The 13,299-nt window shown below is 39.4% G+C and overlaps 1 protein-coding gene across 7 annotated transcripts in view; it reads right to left on the bottom strand.

The window, feature by feature from the left end:
* Positions 1-13,299, bottom strand: part of ephb2b (eph receptor B2b) — a gene marked incomplete at its 5' end in the record, with an annotated part of 170,500 nt that overhangs the window by 73,446 nt on the left and 83,755 nt on the right. For all 7 annotated transcript variants that reach the window (XM_082532132.1, XM_082532134.1, XM_082532133.1 and 4 more), the window contains one exon: positions 2,983-3,062. In XM_082532132.1, coding sequence (XP_082388258.1) covers positions 2,983-3,062 — 80 coding nt within the window. The remainder of the gene's footprint in view (positions 1-2,982; positions 3,063-13,299) is intronic.

Here is a 13,299-nt window from a genome sequence, read left to right as displayed (position 1 = left end):
GACCTTTTCATGTTTCTTTAAATATTCAACTTCTTAGTCTAGAGTTTCCACTTAATATGAAATCTCATTATTAAAAAAAGGTTTTTCTGAATCAAACATTTTGCAAAGATGAAAGAAAAATGTGATGTAAACTGTCTTTGGAGTTTGCATTAGCTCGCTCTCTGCAGATTGAATCCAGAGCTGGCAGGAGAAAATGTTTTGGTATTGATTGTAAAAAATTAGCATGGGAAGAGACAATGTGCCCTCAGGTTGGTAGAGATGAAGCAGTCCTAAATTTTTTACCGTAGAGCTTTGAAGTTGTATCATGGAACTGCTGACGGCCAGCTCTCATCGCTGCATTTTCTTTAACTTTTTTTTTTCTGTGCAAACAGACACAGCGTGATGGAGTATAATTTGAACCATCTTTAATACAAACCACAGAAGCATAAATAATTGAATAAAATCGGCAGAGGTTTTTTGAAATGCACCAGCAAATAAGCCTACAATGTTTTTCTCTCTCTTTTGGATCCATTCTAGGAAGGCAAAAGTCTGTGGTGGAGAAAAAAGTGGAGGAGACTCTGGTTTTGGCTGCTTGAAGTGGGCCTGGCTCGCATGTGGCTTGGAGGAACCAACGCGCTGGCAAACCATGTGGAAATACTGTGCATCAAACACCAACAAGGCTCATAACACATTGCTTCCAGTCTGGCATTAGAACACACATATTTAGCTTTAAATGAACATACTTCACCCATAAAGTGCTTGCCTTGAACCAGAAAGTTCAGATGAGGCTAAAATGTACAACATCTTATTAAAAAAGCTACGTCATTCTCCAACTCCGAGTCTGCCAGCACATCTAAAACCTGCCTATTGTTTTTTTGTCATCATACTTAACCTGCTCTCTCCTCTCCCTAGTGCTGATTGGCTGCAAAGATTGTCCTGCATGCATAAAAAGCCAGAGAAGACCACGGTGTCAGAACTCTCTCTCATTCTCTCTGGTCCCCTCATCTCTCTATCAGCACCGGGATTATTCCTCTTTTTTTTTTTTTTGCTTATAATAATTTTGCTTATATAATTTTGTTTATTAATGAGTTGGAAGTCCCGTTTTCAGTTTGGGTTTTATTAATTTACTTTACTAATGCTAACTATGGGGACAATGCTGAATCCAAATAGTCGTGTTGTTGGTTTTGTTTGTTTTAGCAGGGGTTCCCTTCCCTTGTTTTCCATGTTTGTAAGAAATGAGTTTCTACAGCAGTGATGGGACATCTTGTAGGTTTGTTTCTTTTTTGAGGCATGTATTTCTGGACCCTAATATATTTAGGTGCTCGTGCTACTTTTGTCTCCTTGTTTCACTGATAACTTTCATTGTAATCTACCGTTGCATCAGTGAAGCTTCTGCATCTGTTAATTTGTGTGTATTTGCAACACTCTGGCTTGGTTATTTTGGGAATATTTTCCCTCCGCCTGTTACTTTTGAATAACTACAGGATTTATGTGAATTATTGATGTTAATTCAGCGATTTATTTTGAGACTTTACTGAAGTTGTATTTTTCTTTTCAGCTAATTGATGCCCTCAGAGCCTTCAGCTTTCAGACTGGAAACATACATCCTCTCCACTTTGAGCTTTAAGATTCAAAATGTTCCTTTTTTTTGTGATCAACATTTTATTGATTTAAAACGGGGTTGGGGGGGTAAAATGTTCCTTTTTGATAAAGCTCATATGCTTTTGGCAAGATCAGGTGACCCTGGTCCCTTAGTTATGGTAGTATCGGCTCAGACTGTTGTGGGACTTGTGAGACACTGAGCGTTTCTTCTCGGCTTACCTCTTTCACTTCCAAGGTGTTAAATAACACTGCAGCGTGTCATTAAATTTTGTCTTCTCTTTCTCTCATAGTTTGTGTTTTGTCCCGTCTCCCTATGTCTCCCTATTCCTTTTTCTCTTCTCTTTCTCCTCACCCCCCAACAAGTTGTGGCAGATGGCCGCCCCTCCCTGAGCCGGGTTCTGCCAGTTTTTTCACAAAATGCTTGCTCGTAGAGGATTGTCCGATTGTTAGGATTTTCTCTCGAAAACTGTAGGGCAGTATAAAGCATCTTCAGGTAATTATTGTTGTGATTTGACACTATATTAATAGATTTGAACCAAACTGATCTGAACCTAATTTTTAGCTCATGGCTCATTGAGGAACTTGTCCTCTACAGTTTGTTGCGTTTTTTTTATGTCTGAGCTGTGTTTTTAACAAAGAAATGTGGTTTCATTTAGAGGGCTTTGCAGTTTTGCCAAGCCGTGATAAATTTAATCACTGCATTAAAGATCCTTTGTTGGCTATCGCTACTCGTTCTTCTGTGCCTGTTCAAAGAATCTAAAAAGAAAGCAATCAAATCTGAACTACGGACTGCTATGGTATGAATATTTAAATGCTACGATAAAAACGTACAAAGAACACCACAAGTGTGTGGAGTTTGTTATTTCTAAATTCAAGTGATTTCCCGCTCTGCAGAGCAGGCAGGCTCAGTGGTTGATCTTTTGGCCTGAGAGTGAGAAACAAAAACACTGACTACCATCATAAAAAAAGCTTTCATGGGAGAGTGAGCAAATAAGCAAAATTAAAAGCATTTAAACAATTAACCTTATCGACTTTTAAAGAAAGGACAGGGGCACTAAGTACAACAGAGGCTATTACAGGTTAATCATAGAACAGCTGGGAGGGAAAATCTATTTAATAAAGAACTAGGACGATTCCTTGTTCTGTTTTTTGTACTTCTTTCTTGATTGAAACACTGATGTCAAACTGAGAACTTTTCTATTTAGTTCTTGAAAAAAGTGCTACATGGCACAATCTGTGGCACTGTGATAACTGTAATGTTGTGACTGTTATTTCAATGTAAATATGTGACCAAAAACTACATTTAAAAAAAAATCTTTGCCACACTTATAAATACTTAAATAATAGCTTAAACGAAATCTTCACTGTCAGAAGTGGCACAAAGTAAAAGCAGGCACTTACACTGTTGTCACTTGACCCTGACACAGGGTAGACAGTCCAGCCGAGCTCCGCCGTGGCTGTAGTGGAGTCCATGAGTGTCTCTGTGGAGAGCCATAAGAAGAGATGGCAGAAACATAATATTACTGGGGTTGAATATGAACTGATTGAGTCAGACAAACAATTTAGTCTACAGTATGAAATGTCTACAGTATGAAATGTCAAAGTGTTGTAATGTTTACTGAAACATCTGAATATTTCTTTATATTATAAAGGACTGTTTTAAATGTGCTGGAAAAAAGGGGGGAGGATGTCGAATGTTTTCTGTTCCCATTCTCATTTGTCTAGTCAATAAAAAGAACACTAGTTACATTGCTATAAGTTTCATAACAGCTGTGGTGTTATTTGTATGACTTTATAGAAAGAATAGAGCTTAGAGCTCAGAATAACAAAAAACAAATACAATAGAATCTCCATGACATAGAATAGAGGCTACACCCTATACTGCACTGTATATGAGGGAGAGAAACAACTCTGGTAATTGGGGTCAAACAGAAATGTGCCTCCTATCTGTCATGAGGTCATCTGTGCCACACATTCCTCCAGCCTGAACCAACTGTCTGTCATATGCTTACTGAGCCATTGGCACAGTCGCCTCCTTTGCTCGTTTTGCTTAATCTCTGTACCCATGCCCTCACGCCTGCTTTTCCACCACTTCCTCTCACTTGTGCCACACACTTTAACAGAGGGCAGGTCTAATGAATTTCTTCAGCTCATTATGCCTGTGTCTGTCTTGTAGACTAGTGTTGAACTGCAGCAGATGTAGAGACCATTCATCAGGTTCAAGGCGTCAGCTGCAAGTCCAAAATGCCACAGAGGGATTTAGAAGCCCCCTTGACAAACACGGCTACTAAGCTTAACATAAGTCACAGCCAGTGATTGTTATGCAGGGCCAGCAGACAAATGCTTGCTGTGGCTCTTCATTATCATTGTTGAATGGACTGATGGACTAGGTGCTAACAGCGTGGGTTAATTAAAAGTAGAGTCAAGGTTAGATAGATCTGTTTTTTAAATTAATTAATTCATTTTTACGAGTAATAAGTGAATGAAATCAAAGCCAGAGAGGATCTCTGTCTCACAGGACTTTGTTCAGCCCTGTGCATACTCTGAACAAAATCCGTAGCTCTGTAACAGCCTGCAAGAAATGTTGGAGATTTAAAGTTGTTTCCTAACCCTGGGTTTTCTCTGATTTTTATTCCAGCAAAGGCAGCAGCTTTTAATTAACAGGTTCCACACACGCTGGTTTATTTCAGGGCCTTGTGCTGACTTTCAGCATCGCACCAGCACTCAGAAGACATAATACCAGATTTCGCATCCTATTCAGTTATCACAAAGTCTAAATCTTATAATTAGGCAGATAAGACTGCAATTGAGCATCTATTGATAACCTTGTGTGTGACTCAGAGCTGAGGAGTCTACATGGGTGTTAGGGAGTGAAATGGTAATTATCCCCCATAATGATAACGATAATTAGTGGAAAGTAAAGTGAGAATAATGAACCCCCTCTGTGGTGGTTAGGGAGTGTTGTGGGGGAACGAGGAGGAAATTTCCCCAGGAATGTAACACTCCAGCCTCCTCTTTCTCTTCTTCTTGTTTTTTCTCTCTCCCTCCATTTGTTGCTTTTCAGTATCCCTCCCGTCACACTATACCGCTTCATTCTTTCTCCAATCTCTCTCTCTTCCTTCTCTCATAGCACACCTCCTCTCAACCCCTTCTTCTCTCCTTTATGCTCAGACTCTCCAGCTATCAGCAGCCCACATGCTGGAAAAGTAGAACCTCTCCCTGAAAGACTGATCACTTTTCTTCCTCCTGCTGTCTACACTCCAGTCCGCGGCAGCCACACCGATTCATTACCTCCCGTGGAGCAGAGCGGCACATAGCTCTCCACTGTCAGCCACTGCCTCGTTTTCAGTGTGAACCCCCAGCTGTGGCAGAGCATGGCTGCTCAGCACGACCCTTTGGCTATTAATCAAAAAGAGGACATGGTACAGAGGTTCTCATCTAAATCCAGCAACAGGAATCACTTATTTTGGTTTGTTCTTGTGGGCAGTTGTTTACAGTGTGAGGATTTGAATTCTGACACTCTTGGGAATAGCACTGACGTATTGATATCAAGCTACCGCTGGTTCATCTGGTTGTTATGATCGGTACCGGTTTCCAGCCTCAGAATGGGCAAGTTGGGGGTCCACATACAGTTAAGGCTTATTAACAGACAGGCTTCGTTTTGGATTTTACTGCCACTTTTAAATAGTTAAAATAACAAAAAACAAAAGAAAGAAAAATGACCATTAATAAAACAGATCACAGAAAAGTATAAAATCAGGTACAATCAATCAGGGCAAGTTTTATTAAAGGCCTTTAATTAGATGATTTAAAATGCCTAACAGACCTCACAAGACTTCCATTAGGCCTTTAATAGAAAAAACAGATTAATAACACATGGTGCTCACGTTACACTGGAAGTCTAAATTACCTGTCTGTCAACTAACTCAATTACAGGATATCAATCAAGGTATATTTGAAACATATGTGTTAAATAATGACTATTCTCTTTGCTGTATTTGACTGAAGAATATTTCCTGTTCTGTGAAAAATGTTATCAAATTTAAAAGCACCCCAATGTGGGCTTATTAAATATTAAAAGTGACTGAGTACTTGGTGTGTACATTATTTCTTCATTTGGAAAAAAAATCAAAACAAAACAAAAAACTTTTTTTGTGAAAAACTTTTTTAGACATGCGTTTTGTAATTGAGAAAAAAATTTAGCATGGGAAGAGACTTCCCCCCAATCGCTCTCTAAACTTAAATAGTCATTAAAAGATTGTAGGTTTTTCCCCCCCCAGAAAGTCTTCCAGATGATCTCTTCATTACCAAACAAGTTGGCATTTTGCAATATATCCCCCTAACACTGGAAACTGTGTAATGGATTTTTCCAACACCAGAATCTGTTGTTCAGAAGGACACAGATCTGATGACAAACTGCAGCCTCTCAATTTCCCACTTACAGCAGAGAGTGTCTTTGTATTGTTTGTGCGGCAGCTGAGGGATGCAGCTCGTGGGAAAATGGACACCGTGTTGGCGGTCGAAAACAGCAACGATATTTCTCTCGACAAAGAAATGCTTTCAAATATGAAGCATTAATGAGCCAACCTTTCTCAGATCACAGACAGCGATAACAATTTGACAGTAAATAATTAAATGTTGGATGTCTTCCCCATTTCAAACCTGATACCCTTGACTTTGGAGGGTACTATGAATATGCAATGAGACCTAGGAATCTAAGAAAAGCCTACTAGGCTGAGAGTGCTTCCTCCAACACTTCCTGAGACTAAGGAGAGAGTTTAGTGCTGATCTGAGAGAGAGCTCTCCAGTGAGAGGCTGTCTGAAGTGACAGGCGGGGGGAGTGGAGGGGGGGGGGGCAGTGGTACTATAACAACACTCTTCTTCTCTAAGAGGGGTCAACGCTGCATCTCAGCTTTCTAAAGAAAGCAGCAGCATTTTCAATGAGGGATACAGAGAAGAGCTGTTCACAGAAAAGACATTTCAGCTGAAACAACCATAGCGAGAAAGAAAATAAACATTTTGAACATGCAAATGTGTGCTGAAAACTTCAGACTGAAAGGAATCTAGTGTGTACACTATTGTGTTCAAGCACTAATGAATGAGAGGAATAAATGATATCATTGATAGGTGCTGTGTAAAATCTTTTCATGCATTATTCTTTTTTTCTGCAGAAGTTGTGGTCCAGGTATTTCCTTTTCCCCTTTTTCACAGTCGGTTTGTACTACTGCGTGAGCACTCATGATTTGGCCAAAGGGCATAGAAATCAGTTTTTGATAGATAGAAAACCAATTAGTTAGAGGAGACAGACAGAATCCCGCAATCTGAGTGATAGATGGCTCTCCTGCCAAAGTTAATCTTTAAACTAAACCTGTACACCTTTTCCCAGGGCAGGTAACACAAAGAGCACAGCTTTTCAAATAGAAAGCCGTCTCCTGGCTTTCAATCACATACAAGTACATAGTGTACATGCTGTTACACGCTCATGTGTAATTATATAGTGAGATATTTCTCCTTCACTTTCTTTTAGCAGCATGAAGAACCCAATTGACAAATTGCTTTGCAGCTTATTGCATCACTGCTGAAAGAAAAATCCTGCATATAAATTAGTCTGACATGGTAGCTTTAAACAGAATCAAAGAGAACATACAGATTGTTTCCCCCCCAAACAAACTAGCCTATATTTAGACCCTTTAGGTTTAATGCGAGTATTTTAAAGATGCAATTGACCTCTAAAAACAGCATGAAGCAGCTTAGAAGTAAGATTTCTTTTTATCTTTCTTGCAACCAGAACTGTAACCTCTGTTTTGAATGGAACAAATCCCTCAACGCTCACTTCAGCATCGGCATAAACCGCATATGGTTCTTTCCGTTGCTGTGATAATGTCATCTAACAGAGCTAAAAAGCAGCTAAACATTCTCCTCATAAAATCCAAGCTGTGTAAAGTTCAGTTTAACCACTGTTGAATTCTGCATGTGTATCACGTTCTACTACACCGAACACCTGAAACCACAATATTTAATGGCAAATGTGGGAAGATTGTAGTATGCAGTGCAGTTGTAGAGTAACATGAGCAAGCTGTTCCTAAAAACAGAATCCTATAGAGTGGACCCAGCACGGAAATCTGCCCAGATTAAGGAGAAAGGGAATGATATACCCTGAGGGAGCCACTGCTAGTGCAGAGACATGATTCATAGCTTTAATGATGGACAAGGCTACTGTATGGCCTGTTGGAAATAATAACAGTCTGTTTCATTTAGAAATAGGAAGTGGATGGAGCCCCTGGTCTAGAGCAACTTAGCTCAACTCATCTGTCAGCACAAGCTGGGCCCATTAAAGGTACTGTAGAGCTCCCACCACTGTCACAGAACAGCTTATCCCTGTGTGTTAAATGAATTTTTAATCCCACTTTTACAATGAAACAGGCTTTGTGGACCATGCACTATGGACCCAAACACCAGAAATACAGCTTTTCTTTCTCAAAGTGTACAAGGCAGACTGGCATACAGCCCTGGGTGTACAGGTGTGTCAGTAGTGAGACATATCAGAGAGATTTATAGCGTGTGTAGATTACTAATGAGTTCCAGAACTATTCAGAATTGAGATGATGGTGTAGGTGTGTTAGGAAAGACCATACACTGTATATATAAGATAGACACCATTAACCATGTTAATGCTTGTAAGGTTAGCTATACAACATTCATAAGCTGTATGGCTCTAAAGCATACACATCTGCTAATTAGTGATATGTAACAGAATCATAAAAACACAAGAATTTTACTCAACAGGAGTGAAGCTCCAACTTTTCAGATGCTCTACTATACAGCAAGAGATACTATTTATCAGGTAATTTTATTTAAAACATTTTCAAAAGGCACTAACAGCACAAACATGACAGAAAGATTCAGTTCAGTAACTTTAATTAGCAGAAACAAGGCCTACCACTACTTGCTACACTACTTGCTACACAAAGCACCCATGGCCCAAACCAGTGTCCAGTGAGTTCTTTTAAAGGAGAAAAAAAAAACTAAAAAGGAAAAAAAATATATCCGTAGGGGCTAAAACACATTACTTGTAATAGGCTGTAAAGAGTATCTTTCATATGATGGACACTTTAACACGGGATTGCCTTTATTTTGGAGCCAGCCTCAAGTGGTCATTAGAGGAACTACAGGTTTATGCTCTTCTGCTTTGGCTTCATTTTTCAGTCTTGGGTAGGACTCAAAATTCAGCCCCACTTCATCAAGGATGCAGAGTGTTGGGTTTTCCAAGGCAGAGAAAGATGGGCAGTTGATTTTGGCAGAGCATGGTGCAGAGTGAAATATAGTACAACACTGACAACACGGACACACAGAAAGTAGAGCACTCTCACAGCACTAATGGTTGACAGAATGATACAGCATGGCATTCCCAGGAGGCCTCAAGCAGGATGTACGACAGTAATCCCTACACAGCCAAGCTGTGTTATCAGTCAATGTAACTTAACTTGTCAGCAATGCCATGGGACAACAGCCAAAAAACAAATGTAAGAGATGCAAAAACTGTGACTTGACGTATGTCAGGTTCTCAAACGGCCTGCCATTAACAAACTTAGCATCTCATGGGTTCTTTTAATTTTTGTGATGACAGAAGACAGCTTAAGGTTGTTTGTACTGTAAACGTAAAAACAGCCAGGTACTCTTTCAGTTGCTGTATCTCCCTACACAGTTTGTATTTTCTTATTTAGCCAATCCATTTTGCTTATTTAATGTAAACAAGCAGAGTAGCATGGAAACATAACTAAATTGCCTTTTATGGGCCTGCTTATAAAAAGTACTATACTATAGGTATAATAAGCATGTTTGGCTTTTTATGTCAGTAGGCTTGCAGGTTTCTATAGTTTATAGATATATAGTAAATGTTTCACGAGTAATGAATCCTAACTTTTTGTTGGATAGGTAGTAAAAGAAGTCTTTTATTCACAGAAAAACTTTCCAAACTAGTTAGACGTTGAGAAAAGTAGAGGGCGTTTTTTGTAATCATTTAACAACTGCCACCACCCCACATTACCTTTGACTACAATACTACTGTTGTGCCAGTCATGCGAAAGTGCAGATTTTCATAGACGATATGTTTTTGCTATCAGTGACACCTGTAGGGGCGCATCATTAAGGACGTTTTACCCTTAAAATAGTTCAGTTAGAAGACACCATATTTCATGGTAGAGATACGTCAATCTAAGCAATAAACTGTGAGCGGGAACAGTCACCTGGCCTCACATAAGCCGTCTGAAAGAAACCTGGCTAATAACACACGCTTGAGGATTTATTAGTACGCCTTCCATATTTCCCAAAAATGCCTGACACTCCAACAAGACCTGGTTAAACAATCAGTACATTTCAAATTTTGCAGCGGAAAATTCTGTAAAAGTGGTTCCGCAGTTTTATAAGCAGCAGCTGAAGTGAACATGTGTATGACTCAAAAAAGAGGCCATACTAGTGACATTCCTCTAACCATCCAATCATTTTAAGTGTTGTATGAGCACTCTGGTGTTCATCCATGAGTGTGGTTGAAATACCTGCAGCAAAGTTAGACAGGGATGCACAAATCACCTTTCATCAAAGTGACAGCTTTTCAGAAACCACTACTAATTGACTTGATGGAAATAATCACCACCAGCCTCCCACACCTTGCCTACAAGCCATTAGTCAAAAGCGGTTGATTAAAAACGTACAATGCTCACGGAAAAACAAGTTTTCTCTCCTTCTCCTTTCTTTTTTGATCTTCCTAGAGGCCTTTTAGGAGCTGTGTGATCACGATATGCTTGTATTAGTCCTAAAGATGAGATGTTCCCCCCCAGCTTAAAATATACTCAGAGAGTGTGGAAGCAAAGGGACCAATTTCCCCTCCTAATTTGCCCTACATGAGATGAGATCTGTGGCAGTCAAGGGACCAGCTATCTCCATGCCTACCAGTTTGATTGGCAGCTCTGGCAAAAATGAGGAAAATATGATGCAAGAAAAAATGCTTTGGAGATTTAATACAAGGAGAATCCCCCAGAGTTCAACTCTGGGTTGAAAAGAAAGTGTATGTCTAGGTATGTTTGTGTGAAAGCGAGGTAGGTACCCTTTTTATTGTGCTGGCCTGTCCTTGCTCGGCTGATAAAAAGGATTCTACTATATATTACCAGCCAAGTCAAGCCATTAAAGTCTGACAAACAAATTTAGTTTACAACCTATTCTACATTCTTTTAAAGACTGTCGTCCTTTGAAAGTTGCTTTAAAACCGGTTGTAAATTCCAGTGCATGGGCACTGGATCTTTATCATTTGAGGTTTGTTGATAAGGTTCCTTTAAGTTCCGAGCTGGATTTTGGCCAAAGACTAATTAGCTTCATTGAAAAATACATTTGATAGTTTTTACAGTCACATTGAAGGCTCCACTAAGATAGTCCCAACAAAAGGGAACCTATAAACTGAACAGGATTGATTGACACCAGATTGATAAACATTTAATAAGAATTACAGCAAAGAATGCTGTACAGTACCATTACGTGCATTACAAAATGTGCAAGACAGTGGCTTCGGTTTATGGTACTTAAAAGTAAATATTTCTCTCCAGTAATCTTTCTTATATCTCTATGCTTAAGACGGCTTTTAAGTATTTAGTTTGAATTATGACTTTTTTCAGCAGCATTAAGCCCTAATCAAGACATATCAAGACAGCTCCACAAATGACAGTGAGAATCTGCAGCAGTTCTCATATACTGAAGTGTATCTGCGAAACAACACAGATTTTTTTTTAAACACCCTAATTTGATTTCTGGGTCAAGTACTGGGGGAAAAAACAAGAAGACCCCTAAGACTGTTGTGTTTAATGATAAATGCAGCTCATCTGGAGCTGTAAATGTTTCACAAAACCTAAATAAATGAGTAGCTTTTCCTTGGTGCAAAACAGTATTTGTCACAGGCTAAGTTGTGATTACAAGCAATCAAGGACGCAAACAGGAACCTTCATCTGTGAAGAGGTTGGATACAAAATAAAGCAGTAACATTTAATAATTTAAAAATCATTTATACCAAGAGAGTCTGAAAACACAGCAAACCGTTGAAGTCATTTAAGAAATATACCGGTACCTGGTTTCTGTGTTTCACCTTTGATAGCTCATGAACTGTCTGCTATTGAATAACCAAGGTTGTAAGATGTGGCCTTGCTCTATCTACACAAGGACACCAATATGCTCCCTGTATGACACATCCATGTTCATCAACAACAACTCTATTTATCATCTTACCTTTTTAAATTGTGTGTGTTGTTAAATAGCTTTGGAGATATGAAGAATCACTGTCTGCTACAGTTACCAGCGTTTAAACACTGGTTCTATTAGTTCAAGTTCTATATTATATCAGGAAAGACAAATAATATTATAATTGCTCATTATATCAAATCTTTTCAAAAAATGTTGTTGTTATGTTAAGATATGAGATTAGAAGCTAGCATGATACTATATGAACATGCTTTGACTTGCTGTGTTAACTTTACTGGAATTCAAGACACTGTTCAAGCATGTCAATGAATTCACACACGGTGGAATCAATAAATAAATCAAAATAATTAAGATTGAAGGGGGGGAAGAAATGTCACCGTCAAAATGCCATTCAACCAAATCTGCCCTTTTCCATCCAGAGTTTTCTGTTAAGCTTCCAGGTACAACATTTCATGCCTGCATGTCATCTGGAGGAATTTTAACAGCGTTATTGATGTGTGAGAGGTCAAACTAGGGAAGCTGATCTCTTGCCAGTCAATACAGCCTGTCTGCCAAGAAAGTCATCACATCAGACTTTCTCTGTCTGGGCAGATATTGCTGCCTCCACATGTAGACAGACCCACACACCACCCAAATCCCATGCTAGTTAATCAACTGCACGGGGTACTAAGCCAATATATTTTCTCACTTCTTTGTTGCTAATGTTATGGAAAGAATGATACTTAAGATAAGAGGCTTTAAATAATGTATGCACATTAAAAAGTAATGAGGTAGGTGCAGAAAAAGAAAATGCTCTATGCGGTTGAGCAACTTACAATAAAATGGTGCTGTTAAGGATGTTACGGACCGATCATGTGAAAGAGGGAGGGTAGATGGAGGAGTGTAATGTATATTAATGGGTATCTTTATTTGTGTTTTACAAGGCCTGTTGCTGTGTGAGGAGGGCTAAAGAAGAGTAATGATTCATTTCCTTTTAGCAGTACACCAAAGATTTCCTGTTTGCAATTATCCTCATTTACATTCATTTCCTTCTCTACCATATTTTCTTTTCTTGTTTCCACTGACTGTCCTGTTTCCTACAGTCCACCTCATCTGAACCCCATCGTCCCATCTCCACCCCAGATCATAGGTATTGTTTCCTCTCTGCTACCACCTGACATTGCTTTATTACATCCACCCCATTATCAGCTCTAATCCCCCACACTCTGTGACCCAGAGAGAAAGAAAGCGTACCTCCTAACAGGCATGACTGTTTAACTATCACCACCGCTGTCTGTCCCCACCCTGCTTTTCCTGATGAGGACCACACATTTCATGGAAGAGGAAGGCAAGGGGGATCACACGGGAGGAAAGGCATACTGGCGGATTCCAGGCCTGTGAGCTAGCTCCTCTCCCTCTCTAGCTGTGGAAGAGTTATGGTGGGGTCACAACCTTCTGAAGGTCTATAAAGCAGAGAATGGGAGGCAGTGGGAGGCA

The sequence above is a fragment of the Aulonocara stuartgranti genome, assembly GCF_965226115.1.
Source record: "Aulonocara stuartgranti genome assembly, chromosome: 5".
Classification (NCBI taxonomy): domain Eukaryota; kingdom Metazoa; phylum Chordata; class Actinopteri; order Cichliformes; family Cichlidae; genus Aulonocara; species Aulonocara stuartgranti.
Note: the sequence above shows the minus strand (reverse complement) of the source record. Positions and strands in the feature narration are given on the sequence as shown.